Source organism: Petromyzon marinus, chromosome 33, assembly GCF_048934315.1.
Source record: "Petromyzon marinus isolate PM22_M1 ecotype Great Lakes invasive population chromosome 33, UKy_Petmar_22M1.pri1.0, whole genome shotgun sequence".
In the NCBI taxonomy this organism is placed as follows: Eukaryota; Metazoa; Chordata; class Hyperoartia; order Petromyzontiformes; family Petromyzontidae; genus Petromyzon; species Petromyzon marinus.
In genome coordinates, this window is record NC_133699.1 from 12,608,399 (window position 1) to 12,622,322 (window position 13,924).

The 13,924-nt window shown below is 47.3% G+C and overlaps 1 protein-coding gene across 1 annotated transcript in view; it reads right to left on the reverse strand.

Moving 5' to 3' along the window:
• Positions 1–13,924, reverse strand: part of LOC116948486 (polypeptide N-acetylgalactosaminyltransferase 2) — a 75,550-nt gene that overhangs the window by 16,524 nt on the left and 45,102 nt on the right. Inside the window, exons 5-8 of the mRNA XM_032965204.2 lie at positions 13,536–13,603; positions 6,748–6,813; positions 3,756–3,877; positions 278–365 (exon numbers count right to left, since the gene is read on the reverse strand). Of these exons, the coding sequence (XP_032821095.1) occupies positions 278–365; positions 3,756–3,877; positions 6,748–6,813; positions 13,536–13,603 (344 nt within the window). The remainder of the gene's footprint in view (positions 1–277; positions 366–3,755; positions 3,878–6,747; positions 6,814–13,535; positions 13,604–13,924) is intronic.

Here is a 13,924-nt window from a genome sequence, read left to right on the forward strand (position 1 = left end):
AGAAACTAATCAGAAGCAAAGCGAGGACAATTTGAAAAATATGCAAATAGATTTTTTTCCTTAACCCATAAGCGTTCCGTACCGCGAACGAAATACTTCCCAAGGGGGGAAACTGAACGCTGGAAAGAGTTCCACACTCCCTCGACGCCTGCCACGCGTGATCTCTCCTCCCCTCGTTCTCTGGCGAAAAGACAGAGCCGGTGAAACGCGGGGCCCAGCCGCTCTGCGAGGGGGACCACACTACGTCGCCACCGCCACTTCTGCCATCACCGCTCACCTCCCTTGAGGTCAGCGGAGGCGCCCACGTACTGGAAGTTGTCCATGTTTATGACATCGATGATGGGACACACGACCCGGGTCCGGTCCTGTGCCGCCGCCGCCGCCGCGCATGCACATGGGTGAAAAACCTCCGTTAGATTTGCTTGACTCGCGGTTGTGTGTTTGAGTGTGTTGCGCATGTGCTGTCGGGTCTCATCTCGATTATCCGTGGGTGGATTGTCAGGCCCGCGGACTGACCGTGCTCTTACATGCCTTGCAATGCGCCAGCTGGTTGCGATAATAGCTGCTCCTCACTCGTTAAGGGTCGGTGCTCACATGACCACAAACATGGCGGTAAGTTAATTTGTTATATAAATAATAAACACACCGCATTCTACGTCCCCTTTCTACATAGTAAGCAATATGTAAATTTCCATAGCCTAATTTCCATATGTTTTACTTTACCCGTTTTTTGGCTTATCTGGGACAGCCCTGCACCCCATTACACTGGGTAATTGATAGTTGACTACATTATTGTTGTTTCCTCCAACGTATCCCAGCTGTGTTATTGGAGCCGTGCCATCACGAGGTGAGCAAAAATCTCTCTCTAATTAGCAGAGCATAATGTCACGTTCGGGAATAGCCCACTGAAGTTGACATCGCCAAACTATTTCTGAGGGAGGCCCTCTGTCGCGTCAATAGGCCTCCCTCGCACAATGCCAGGTGAGATTCCTTCACGCTTTGCAAAGAATCGTCCACTCCATGTCGATCACCGAGAACACTCAAGAGTTGGGATCGGTCGATTTGAGTAAAAAAACAAAACTAAATGCTTTACATTATGGGGGTGCTTTATGCAGTTGTTGGTCATCTGGCCGAGGTTCAGCTCGCTATGCTGTCCCACTCCTCCTTGAACCCAAGGAGGAGTGGTACAGCAGTAGCTTGCTTGAGCCCGTTCTGGTTCAGCGCTTCCAACATGGCCAAGTGAGCGTCCTAAGCCAGCTTTGTGTTTAATTTAAAAGCAGAGTTATGGCTCACACAAGCGAGTGCTGTTCTACTCAGGAAAAAAACATCTCACACACCTAACCACCGACCACAGACGACACATCGTCTGGGTTGCGAATGGATACGAAAGGGAACATTGCGGTAATTTTCCCCCGTGTCTTTGTTTAAAAAAAAAACATCTGCCTGGACCTTTTTTACATTTTTGCGTAAAAGGGCTAACGAATACCGCCAAATGTCAATGTTTGCCGATGATGGCACTCAGCCCGAGGTTGAGTCACGCACATGCACAAGGCTCCCTCCAAATTCACGGGTCAACAGCTGCTCCTCATGAAGCTGAGCCTTGTTTGTTTTGGGGTGTGGTTACAAGTTTCTAAGACGCTTTACTCTCGTGATTTCCAATCCGAGCCTTGATCTGGGAAAAAAAGATTCTCCACCAAGTACATTGTCGATTTTTGATGGAAACATCTGTGCGCAAAAATATATCTTCTGTTTTGTAACTCAAACATCTAAGAACGTCAACAGAAGTTGTGCTGTGGGGTGACTGCCGAATGCCTTGTGGAACGTGGAATTTCCACCGCTCGATCAGCGTTGCTAGCAAACAAGCAACACTGCAATGCTAGTTTGAGCTGAAAGATGTTCCAAATTGCCTTTGATTTTAAGCCCAGGTCACCTCACTCATCCCGGGTGTCTTACCCGCCTTCAGTGCCGTGTGTTTGGTTAATTTAATGCGGCGTTTTACAGAGCACGAAACATGGCTGGTGTAATTATCGCTATAATTACTGTCAATTGAAAAACGATTACTTCTGTAATTGATGTCTTTGAGATGTCTCTCTTCATTTGCCTCAGTGTCCCCTGCTGATATATTATTAAAATATCCAGCTACTACCGTGACATTATAAAAGCAAGGCATATTGTCCAGGTTTCGCAATTAAATAGCTAAATGGCGAACGTGAAGTCATTTGATGGTCAAAATTTGCACATCATCATCGCCGTTATTTTTATGCCAGATTGAGCTCACTGAAAGTTCATCAATCGGTGACCTCTGACCAGAAAAACATAACATTTTTAGCATTTAATGGGGTTGAGGGCAGGTCGTATGGAGCCATCAACCGTAGGTCCCATTCTAATTAGACAGAGAGACCTTTAAAGTGAGCTGATGCTCACTCGGATCGGCCAAGAAGCTTACGCGGTTGCAGGGCTGAGGTGGGCAGAGATTAAAACGCGGCCCAATGTATAAGCAGATTAAGTCCCGCTGATGTGACATGGAGCTTCCGGAAGCCAGTTTAATATAGCCGGACTTAGTGACCCGCAGCTTTCATTTGCAACCTAAATATACATACGGACACACACAAGCACGCGAGCGGTGTATTCATAACAGACTAGGCGGCGCAGCAGTTGAGAGGATTGATCGCAATCTGAAGGTTCAAATCCCGATGGGGGGCAGTCAGACTCAGTGTATCATTATCTTAGGTTCGACGCCGCTCTGTGGGAAGTCAACGGTGGAGGTTGAGCAGGTGAGTCGGCCTCCGTCAAAACGATTCTTTGGGATCCACACCAACTGATGAGTGTTGCCTTCTCAAGTGTGAGTAAGAAGGCGCTCTCTTAAGTGTTCATCTTTTGATCAATGTATGCAACTACGAACAGGACATGCTTCCCACAATCAAAAAAAGCCATTACGTAATAAACAATAAATGCCCAATCGGTCGATTCATTTAAGGTTGTGACGGGGGTTTTGCACAGTAAGTTGGCGACACCGTAAATTTTCGTACATATTAATTTCTCAAATGTCTGGAGTCGCCTGACCAAAGGAGTTGTTCAATAAACTTACCACAGTCGTTCTGGCTCAAGGGAGTTCAAATTTTCCGCACAAATTTGTAGCCATTCAATCGTTTGTGCATGAGCAGACACTTCAACAATTGGTAGGTGGCCAACACAACACCCGGCCACCTTTTGCTTTCCTGGTGGCAATGTTTACACACCGCCCCAAGGTACTAATTTGAGGCTGAGTCGACCTACTGGAGGCTAAGGACTTGGTTTAGATAATTATCACTGGTGTTGGCCATGAGCGGGAATTTAACTCAGGTTTGTAGCACAGCACGCTAACTGCCGTGCCACCACTCTCCACCTGTACTCGCATGTACATAAGACAAATATCCCCCCGTATATCCTTAACACACTTTTGGGGAAAGTTCAGTTAGCGTGCACCTATGAAGGCCGGAACGGCACACGAGGTGGTGGTGGTGGTGTGTGGCCAGCACCATGCCCGGCCGCCTTTGTCTCCCTAGTCCCAATGATTTTACACATCGCACCAGGTACTCAATTGGGGCTGAGTCAATCTAGGGGAGGCCCAGGACCAGTTCAGATAAACGTCACTGGTGTTGTCTGTGAGCGGGAATCTAACTCGGGTCGCTGGGTTCATAGCGCAGCGTGCTAATAGCTACGCTACCGCTCCCCACATGTACGTACGCGCGTACACACACACACACAAACTGCACCTCGGCCACTCTCTCGAGCAGGGGCTCCAGCCAGTGTTCATTGCACTCGCAGTGACTGTCCAGGAAGGTGAGGATGGCGCTCTCCGCGATGTCGGCTCCCCGCACTCGCGATCGCATCAAACCTGGGCAAGCACACACACACACGCACGCACGCACACCACACAAACAAAGATAAAGTGCTGTTAAGCGAGCACCTACGAAGACCGGCACGGCGCACGAGGTGGGTGGTGGCCAGCACCACGCCCGGCCACCTTTGTCCCCTAATGGCGATGTTTACACATCACACCAGGTACTCATTTGAGGCCGAGTCAAACTACGGGAGGCCCAGGACCGCCTTTGCCTCCCGAGTGCTGTTGTTTATGCACCACACCAGGTACTTATATTTGAGGTTGAGTCGACAATGGGAAGATCCGGTATCGTGTACAGACACACACACACGCGCGTACGAACATGTCACGCACACAAACACGTGAATGCAAAAACGCACGCACGTGTGCACGCCATGCGCATCACACGGGCACCCGCGCACACTACGTCCATTACACCCTGCGCACACCTGTCACATGCACACTCACTACACGCGTGCCACTTACGCCACACACACCACGCACGCGCGTAGAGCTTACACGCCACACTCCCCATACACACGCAACAAAACACGCGCGCAACATAACGCGCATGCACGCACTCAACTACTCACCTAGGCCTGTCTCATACTGCATCACTAATACGGTGCTGTTAACACAGTGTCAGCAGTACCGACACATGAGTATACTGTACTCTGTTAGTACCCACTTGTAACTGTCGGGGTGAGTGCGAGTTGCCGTACTAGCCCTGTGTACGTATGCTGTATATGTACTGTGTTGAACTCCTTTTGTGACAGTACGTAGCCAACTGTGCTAAACTGGAGGCGCGTTGTGATTCACAGCGCGGTGTGATGGGATTACGCGCATGGCGCATCGCAATGTCAACGCCTTGTGGTGCGAACATGACGATGCTCTGCCGGAGGGTCCGTGGGATTTCAGCGAGCCTCTTCGGGAATGTTTTTTTTTATTGCGGGGTTCGGAAAGGCGATTCGTGAGAATGCCAGAATTCCCCTGCCGTGTCAGGAAGGGTTTTGTTCAGTTTTTTTTTGTTCCACGTGATTTGGCTGCGATGATGACCCACCACCACCACCCCAGTTCACCCAAGTCAATCTTGCCTCTCTTCGATACCACCACGAGAGATATTCACACACCTCGTGATTCCGCTCAATGGCAATTGTCCGATTTGCTTCAAGCGGCATGTCGTGCATTCTCTCTATGTGGATGTCCCTCTCTGTTTGTGGGTTGTCCCTCTGTGTGTGTCTCTCTGTGTGTGTCTCTCTCTCCATGTGTATCTCTTGCTCTTGCATGTTTTTGTTCCTGTTGCCTGGCTCTCTGACATTGACATACTAATCTTCTTATTGGCAGAACCCCCGGTTGCTGGAGCCATCTCACATTGACATGCTAATCTCTTACATTTACGTACAAATTCCTTCTCTAGCTCCGCCCACTTACCCTTGGGTTGGGCCCACCAAAAGCCTATATAACCTCTTGTTGCAGCAGCTCTTTCTCCTACGTCAGCAGTCCTCCTGCTGTGTTTGTTTCACACCTGATGACGGTTGCTTGTGTTGCGATCGAAACGTCGTGATTTAATTTATTTTATATTTTATACCTACGTGACTTTACCGAAAGAACCAAAGCATATCATCCCTCTTATTCAATTGAGATAACTCAAAACGCTCATCCTTACTGATGTTGCTGGCTGGTATCTTAGCGCTTTTGAGGGTTGCAGCGATTTCAGATCTTGTCACGACTGCAGCGATGTGTCCCAAACCGTGAAGAGCTACATCGACCAGGCAAATAAGGTCATCCACTGGTATGCACTGTTCGCCTTTTGGTGTTCTCTGGTCTGACACTGGTTAGACTAGGTCATAAAGAAATCTGTATCTAGCGTAGGCCAATCAGTTTCAAAGACAATGCATCAAATATTATCAGAGCATGTTTGTTTGCATGTTCACCACAAGTACTGTGTGTGGTTAATGCAGACTTCACTCCGTGCAAAAGGTTGCTATTTGGTTTTTGAGCATCTTAACACCTTTTTTTTATTTAAAGCTTTCGTGACTGCAGGAATTCATAATCTTGGTTCTTTCGGTAAAGTCACGTAGAAGGGAAACAATAAAATAATAAAAATATAAAACAATAAAATTCTCACGACGTTTCGACTGCAACACAAGCAATCATCATCAGGTATGAAACCCCCCCCCTCCTCTTTTCCGAACATAGATGGACTCGTCCATCTGAACAAACTGTCAAATCGCTCTCCGTGGTGCTAACGTTAAGAAAAAAACGCCACTTTTTTCAAATTTTCTTGCTGTGGTTTTCACACCTGATGATGATTGCTTGTGTTGCAGTCGAAACGTCGTTAGAATTTAATTGTTTTACATTTTTATTATTTTGTTTCCCTTCTACGTGACTTTACCGAAAGAACCAAGAACATCTTAACACCTGTTTTATTGCCAGAAAGGGTAACACCTATTATTATTATTTACCATACACGACAAAGGTTGATTACACATCCCAAACCGCAGTCCCAACTTCCCAACAAAGACAGGAAACCTTCAGAGGAGGAGAGGCGGTGGTGTAGGGCCAAAAGAGTTGACGACTCATTTGGACCAATCGGTCCAATGTCCAAAAAGTGATTACCTCCTTTTCAACATATGCCTGGATGAATAAAAAGGCCTTTTAAATAATTATATGACGGGAGTTGTTTTTTTTCGGATGTGGAGTGGCAGGGGTATTCCAGACCGCAAGGGCTGCGCATGAGAAAGTGGCATCTTCTCCAACGGCCGTTGGCGAGGTGCGACGGCCTCAACGGCACCGGCCAAGATGAACTCTTGACCTTGCTCTTCGTCCCTGGGAGGTAGAGAGTGGCTCAATGCGCTGGGTGTTTGACGTTAGGAGGCACTGACCTTCACGCTTCTCGTTCCTTATCGTCTTCACCTTTTCGATTTTTGCCAACAGCTTCCCATCTTCCGCTGAAACAAAAGCGCAAACACGGCAATGCAATCGCGCAATTGATTGTCGGCACACACACACGCACGTGACAACACACAATGACACACCACTCACACTTAATCAATCACAAAGACAAAGAACTCCCGTATACACACATACTTACCCGCACATACATACACAATAATCTAGAGCAAGTGCTATTAGCGAGCACCTATGAAGGACAGCACAGTGCACGAGGAGGTGGTGTGGCTGACCTCAGGCATTAATTTCAGGTTGAGTATATCTAGAGGAGGCCCAGAACCGAGTGCAGATAGCCACCACTGATGATAGCCATTGTCAAGAATCGAACTTGGGCCTTAAGGTTTGGAGCACATGGCGCCAACCACCACACAACCGCTACCCACACACAGCACATACACGATTAAATGCCACTCACACACATGTGCTCAAACTGGCACACACATACTAGATGCACAAATCCCAACAAAGACAAAGATTCCTGTATAGCCTTGAGAGACTATTGGGGCAGGTGCTGTTAGCGAGCACCTATGATGGCTGGAACAGGACACGAGGGGGTGGAGTAGCCAACACCACGCCCGGCCGCCTTTGTCTCCCAAGTGGCGATGTTTAGACATTGCACCAGGTACTCATTTGAGTTTGAATCGACCACGGGGAGGCCCAGGACCGGTTCAGATAATCGTCAGATAGTTGTGGTGTTGGCCGTGAGCCGGAATCGAACTCTGTTCACCGGGTTTGGAGCGTAGTGCCCTAACCACTGCGCCACCGCTCCCCAATACACACGTTATTTACATTTGCATGCTCGTCGCTGATTAAATCATCCATAAAAACTGTGTGCATGTGTGTGTGGCAGATCAGAACAGCTATTACCAGCCAGCTGGTGTGAAGAAAAACATTATGAGAACAGTTGGGTGCTAAATCGTTGTGAAAATTTAACGGCAGCTAAATGTTGATAAAGCATGGACACTGGCAGAGAGGGCTTAGGCCTAAGAAGCCGATAGAAATTAAAACGCTTCTCCATGTTTTGTTTGGTTGTTCGTATGTAGGTTGAACTTCTTTCGCACCGTAAGTAGCCAACCATGCAAATCAGAGGTTTAGAGGTAAAACAATATACTAAACACGAAAAAGCAGTTTTAATTATGTGCGTGGTTTCACATCCTGGACACTGATGCTCTATAAGTAATCCTGCTCCACACATAGCAGACTAGAGAGCCTGGCAGGGTAATATGGCCTTACGGTAGTGTGTTCTCTTTCTGATGCAGAATTTCTCAATTCTAACTAAACTGCAAAACTAAAGTTATTATATGACCAGGTAAGGCCCACTGAGCTCTATAGCTCTTTTTCATAAGCCACCTGGCCACAATTGATAGCTCAACGAAGTGCTTAACATGTGGGAAAATTCTAGTGGCCAAATACTCTAAACGCGTGTCTCTAAATGTGGAGGGAAAAACCGAAAGACCCTGAAAAAAATCCGCACGACCACGGGGAGTGAGAGAGAGACATGCAAACTCCAAATAAACAGCAGGCACCAGAGTCGGGATTGAATGCACGACCTCCTGCATACCACGCATGGTAGTTAACATCTCGCCACCATGCCCCCTACTCTCTTAATCAGATCTCAGCAAGCAATAGTTTAGCCTGGTTAGTTCTTGAATGGGTGGGCACCAGGTGTTGCCACTTGTTGTCGGCATGTGCCCGTGAGAGGCAGCCAAGAGAAGGGAGTGTTAAGTGTCATTCTTTCATATGTGTAGAGCTTTTCCTTTTTTCTCCCATAAGCCTAACATGAATTCACACTGTCGAGCACACATCCGAATGCAGAACCCTCAGTCTATAGACCCAGTTAGGACTGTCAACCCGAATATCTGAATGTTAATACAAAATAATTCCAATGGACGGTGGACAGCCGATATTCAAAAGTAGATGGCATGATTATTGTATCATGGGACCTTCTTTGCCAGTACCAAAATATGAGAATAGGTTTTCCCCTTTTTTCTGGCAATAAAACAGGTGTGTTGAGATGCTAAAACACCAAACTGAAACTTTTTACAAGGAATCATGTCTGCATTAACCACAATACTTGTGGTCCGAATGCAAAAAAAAACATTTTGTTGCAAGAAAAAAGGGGAAAACCTATTCTCAGGATTATTGTAATTGGTATTATTGCTACACCCACAGATGGCAAATCACTAGCAGCCATGATGCCAGAACTGGATCGCTGCCCCAACCCTCAGTCACAAAGTCATTCTGACATTCCGAAAGTTACACATGCCGTGCGCCCTGTGGTTTGATGACACTTGGTGTTAATTTTATGAACAAAGTGGCTGCCCTAATTCAAGTGTAGAACAATCACAGAGTTACCAGCGCCACACTTTCACAAGGCCATTGCAAGTCCCCCCCGAGTCACAAGGCTGGCTCGCCAACTGCCATGACTCAACAGTTGTGAAAATGTAAAACACAAAATCTAATTAGAGTCCCCCAAATGTGAGCTGACCATCCAACCATGTAAAGGAGACGTAGGGTTCACAGAAAAAAGATGTATATATTTTAAAACCTCTCCATCGCATGTCAAAACGTTGGCATCAGATGTGCCTGCATCGGCCTCATTTAGCGACGGCGTCGATGGGAGTTTTGTGCCGGCCGGGAATCTGCTGCTCTGACAGTCGTCCCCCCCCCCACCCGACAACGGTGCAAATTTAGCCTCGTTCGGCCACAGTCTTCAACGTACAGGGTGAAAGAAAAACATGTTTTACTCTCAAGAGTATTTAATCAATGAGTCACCACCACTTAGCCACGCCATAAAGATAGGTAGGTCCTGTCATCCCTATGAGTAAGGCTTCAACCACTTCACCTACCATATATGGGTGAGTCCTATGACCAACGAGAGTTCACCACCGCACCAACAACTCCTATGTCTGTCCCGTTACATACTATCGACGTGACCTTCAATCGGTCAGACTTCGCCTCTCTATCCGCACCTACAAATAGTAGTTGGCTATGTGCGGTGTGAAAGAAGTTCAAGCACATACGAATATTCCTTAGGACATCTGATTAGTGTGATTTCAACGATCTATCCACAGTGCATGAGTTGGTTCAATTATTTAATATCAGTAGGAATTCACTGATTCAGCCACAACACCTAAGCTCTGTCCCCGTGACATCCAATGAGTGAGTCTCAGAGCAACCACATGTAACTCTGCCATGCACCAAGCCTGACACAGACCACGTGGTGAGATTCAACGCCACTCAGCGGTGGTGGTGGTGGTGGTGAACGACGGTTGTGTCGTATTGTTAATTCAGCCACGTATTGTTCCATCACCAAGTGGCTCATGAGATGCACCCACCGTTTGTTACCGGTGGCAAAATGGATGCATTGTCGGCAAACCACATCAACACCTGACCCATTCACGAGCTAAGAATGGCTACTGTCCCCAGTGGCAGTGGGGACCACTCGAATGTGATCACGTGTATCAATAATTATTTGCCAACAATTGAACCTTATGGTGGGACCCCGGGGTCCCGAATAAACGGAAGTTAAAATCGCAATGTATTTATTTCTTTTTGGGGACCCCGTCCCACCGTGCACGTAAACGCCGCGACCCACCTAGCGTGGATCATTCTGTTGTCATGTCGTCCAAGCACAGCGAGGATGGTTGCGCATAAGAGCTGAACAAGCAAATGCACTCCATGCTCGGGTATGGGCAGGATCACAAGTCTTATCCAAAGCTGCTCAAACTGCCTATACGACTTAAGTTATTTATTTGTCATAACGGTATGCATAATAATACAGTGAAACTGCTCTCTCTCTCTTATCTTCAGTATTATTTGTGACCTACCAATGTCTGCAGGTAGGATCAATCGATGACAATCCTATTACCTGCAGATATTTAACAGGCGAGATGCGTTGCACCGTTAATTCCTCCTGTTTGATAATACTTCTCTTGTCCGTATGCATCTGTGCAGATAGGTTTTGTTTTGCGGTTAAGCCATAGTCCCCACAAACCGCCTGTATCAATGTGGATAAGAGGAGCGGCGACTCACTACTGTGTAGAGTAACATTGGTATAAACGCTTGTTACAATATGAACAGCGTATTGAAAACGCGTACTATTTTATGATCTGTTTACAAAGTCTGTTGACAAATACACACTTGAGAAACACGATGATTGACAGAGGGGTGTAACATTTTTTTTCGATAGTGTATTTAAATAGAGGTACTGCAGGTAAGTAGTTTTCAGTTTTAAAGGCATAGTTTAACGAGACAACACTTGCGAAAGCCGGGTGCTTATGGGACCCCAGGGTCACGCCATAAGGTTGATTTCACCTCCTACACATCTGTCAAACGCTATCTCCTCCGTATTTTACGGTAATTATTTATCTACCCATGACAGCGTAGTCGAGTCTCAATATTCGATTGAGGACAATCACCACTGCGATTGTGGTGGCCTGGAATTGAATGCAGGGTCGTAGGGCAGTGCGCTAACTACTGTGCCACCACTCTAAAGACAAAGAACCCCCCTATAGCCGTAAGAGACTGTTGGGGAAAGTGCTGTTAGCGAGCACCTATGAAGGCAAGCACGGCACACGAGGGGGTGGGTAGTCAGCATCATGCCCGGCTGCCTTCGTCTCCCCAGTGGCAATGCTACACATTGCACCAGGTATCAATGTGAGGCTTAGTCGACCTAGGGGAGGCCCAGGACCGGTTCAGGTATTCATCACCAATGTTGGCCGTGAGCAGGAATAGAACTCGGATCACCAAGTTCATAGCGCAGCGCGCTAACCGTTACACTACCGCTCCCCACTCCAAAGACATGTGCACACACACACACAAATAATAGCAGCCATTCACCACTAAGTGGCAGTAAAATCATCATAATGCAAATACTAGGCTTTTTTTCTTCATATGGAGACCGCGTTGCTTGCTGACTGTAGGTCATGGGATAAAAAGGCCTTATGAGTAGAGAGAGAGTGGGTCACTGATGGGAGGTCACAAGACAGACCAAGCTATTGTGCGTTTGGAAGCCGAGCCGACTGGTTATTATTCTCAATGAGCTAAATAAAGCCCCCCCCGCCCCCCCCCCCCCCGCTGCACGACACATGAATGGAGAAAGATGTTCCTCATTGCGTCACGACTGTGTTGGGTCACGTGCTGTTGGGGGGGGGGGGGTTACCTGACCGAGGACAGCACACAAGGTGACGGCGGAATCATCACTACGCACACCTGGCCATCTTCCTGTCTCCTTCCTTGCCAATGTTGACAGCACCAAGTGCAACACGTGCTCATTACAGACCGAGTCGCGTTTAAGAGAGCCGAGGGTTTCTTGCTAAAGCACGTGACGATTAATAAATTAAGCAATTAAAACTCATTGTTCGGTTCGCGATTCACGCACGCGGCCTTGTGCGTGTAAGGATGAATCACTTACAATTTGCATGGAACATCTGTAAATTGATCATGTAAAGTTTAACACGTAGGCTATCGCGACCAATATCATCCCTAATAGAGGTTTTTGGGTTAGAGCACGTAAATATATAAATGTGTCGTTAAAACCCGCCACAGCCAACTTGTAAGGGTTGTCACGTAATGACACCCTTACTAGTTGGCTGTGTCGGGTGGTGGCGGGTTTAAACGACACATTTATACATTTACGCGATCTAACCCAAAAACCTCTATTATGGATAAATAATGTAAAATTAGAGTTCTAGAGTGAATGGGACTGTACACGCGAGATGAAAGAAACGAGATACAACACGAACGAGGCGGTGAAAACATGAAAGACGATCTCGCCTCCGAATCCGAGCCCCCCATGTCATGATAATCCATGGAGCTGCCGGAATAGTTTGTTTATCATGCACCACGTCTTTGTCAATGGTGTTTTGCACACGGCCAGGAATTAAACCCAGTCAAGTGCAAACAAAACAAAGACACACACATTCTGCATGCACACAACAACACATATACGCACACACACCCAGACAAGCTTTACATACAATCACCAGACACAATCATAGCATACACACAAAGACAAAGAAGCTCCATCTTATAGCCTTAACGGACTTTTGGGGCAAGTGCTATTAGCGAGCACCTACGAAGGACTGCACGGCACATGAGCGGGCAGGTGACCAGCACCATGCCCGGCCACCTTCGTCTCCCCAGTGGCAATGTTTACACACTGCACCAGGTACTCATTTGAGGCTGAGTCGACCTAGGGGAGGCGCAGGACCGGTTCAGATAATCGTCACTGATGTTGCCCGGGAGCAGGAATCGAACTTGGGTCCCCGGGTTCGTAGTGCAGTGCTCTAACAGCGCTGCACTACGAACCCGGGGACATACAAAACAAAGACCTCCATATAGCCTACACACATACTAAAAACACTAAACACACACCAACACAGACAGATGATAAGCATACGCACACACACAATAACCACACAGACAAAACACTAGCATGAAATACACATGCACAAAACACACACACACAGAACAGCCTACACGCTACGAAACGACCACACAACGCACACGAAAGCACGCAAACGCACAAATACAGACTTGGGACCCAATTCACATGTTTGCAAATGTTCTCCTTTCATCCAAAGCGCGCCAACGATGGCGCAAGCCGCCAAGGAGGACAAGATATTTCTAGGCCACTTTGCCAAGAGTGTCGGGGTGCTTGGGGCCAGGTGGGAACAAGGGGAGCAGTGAAACTCGTGCCAGACGGCTGGCTACTCACGGTCATCGCTGTAGTCGTCCACAAGGATGATCTCGCGGATGAGGTGTGCGGGACTCTTGTTGAGGACACTGGAGGCATCGTGGGGGAAGAGAAGACGGGACCAGGCAAGGGTGAGTCGATTCAACTAAACTAAACTATTTTGTATTTTACCAGGTAAGGCCCCGCTGGGCTATGTAAGCTCTTTTTTTCAGAAGCGACCTGGCTATCAGAAATGAAAGCTCAACAAAAGTGGCTTATCATCTCGATTCATTGAAGCTCCGTCGTCCCGACAGGTCTGTTCCTTTCACCTGAAGACGGCCGCTTACGTTGTGGCCGAAACGTCGTGAGAATTTAATTGTGTTATTTTATTATTTTATTCTCATTCTACGTGACTTTACCGAAAGAACCAA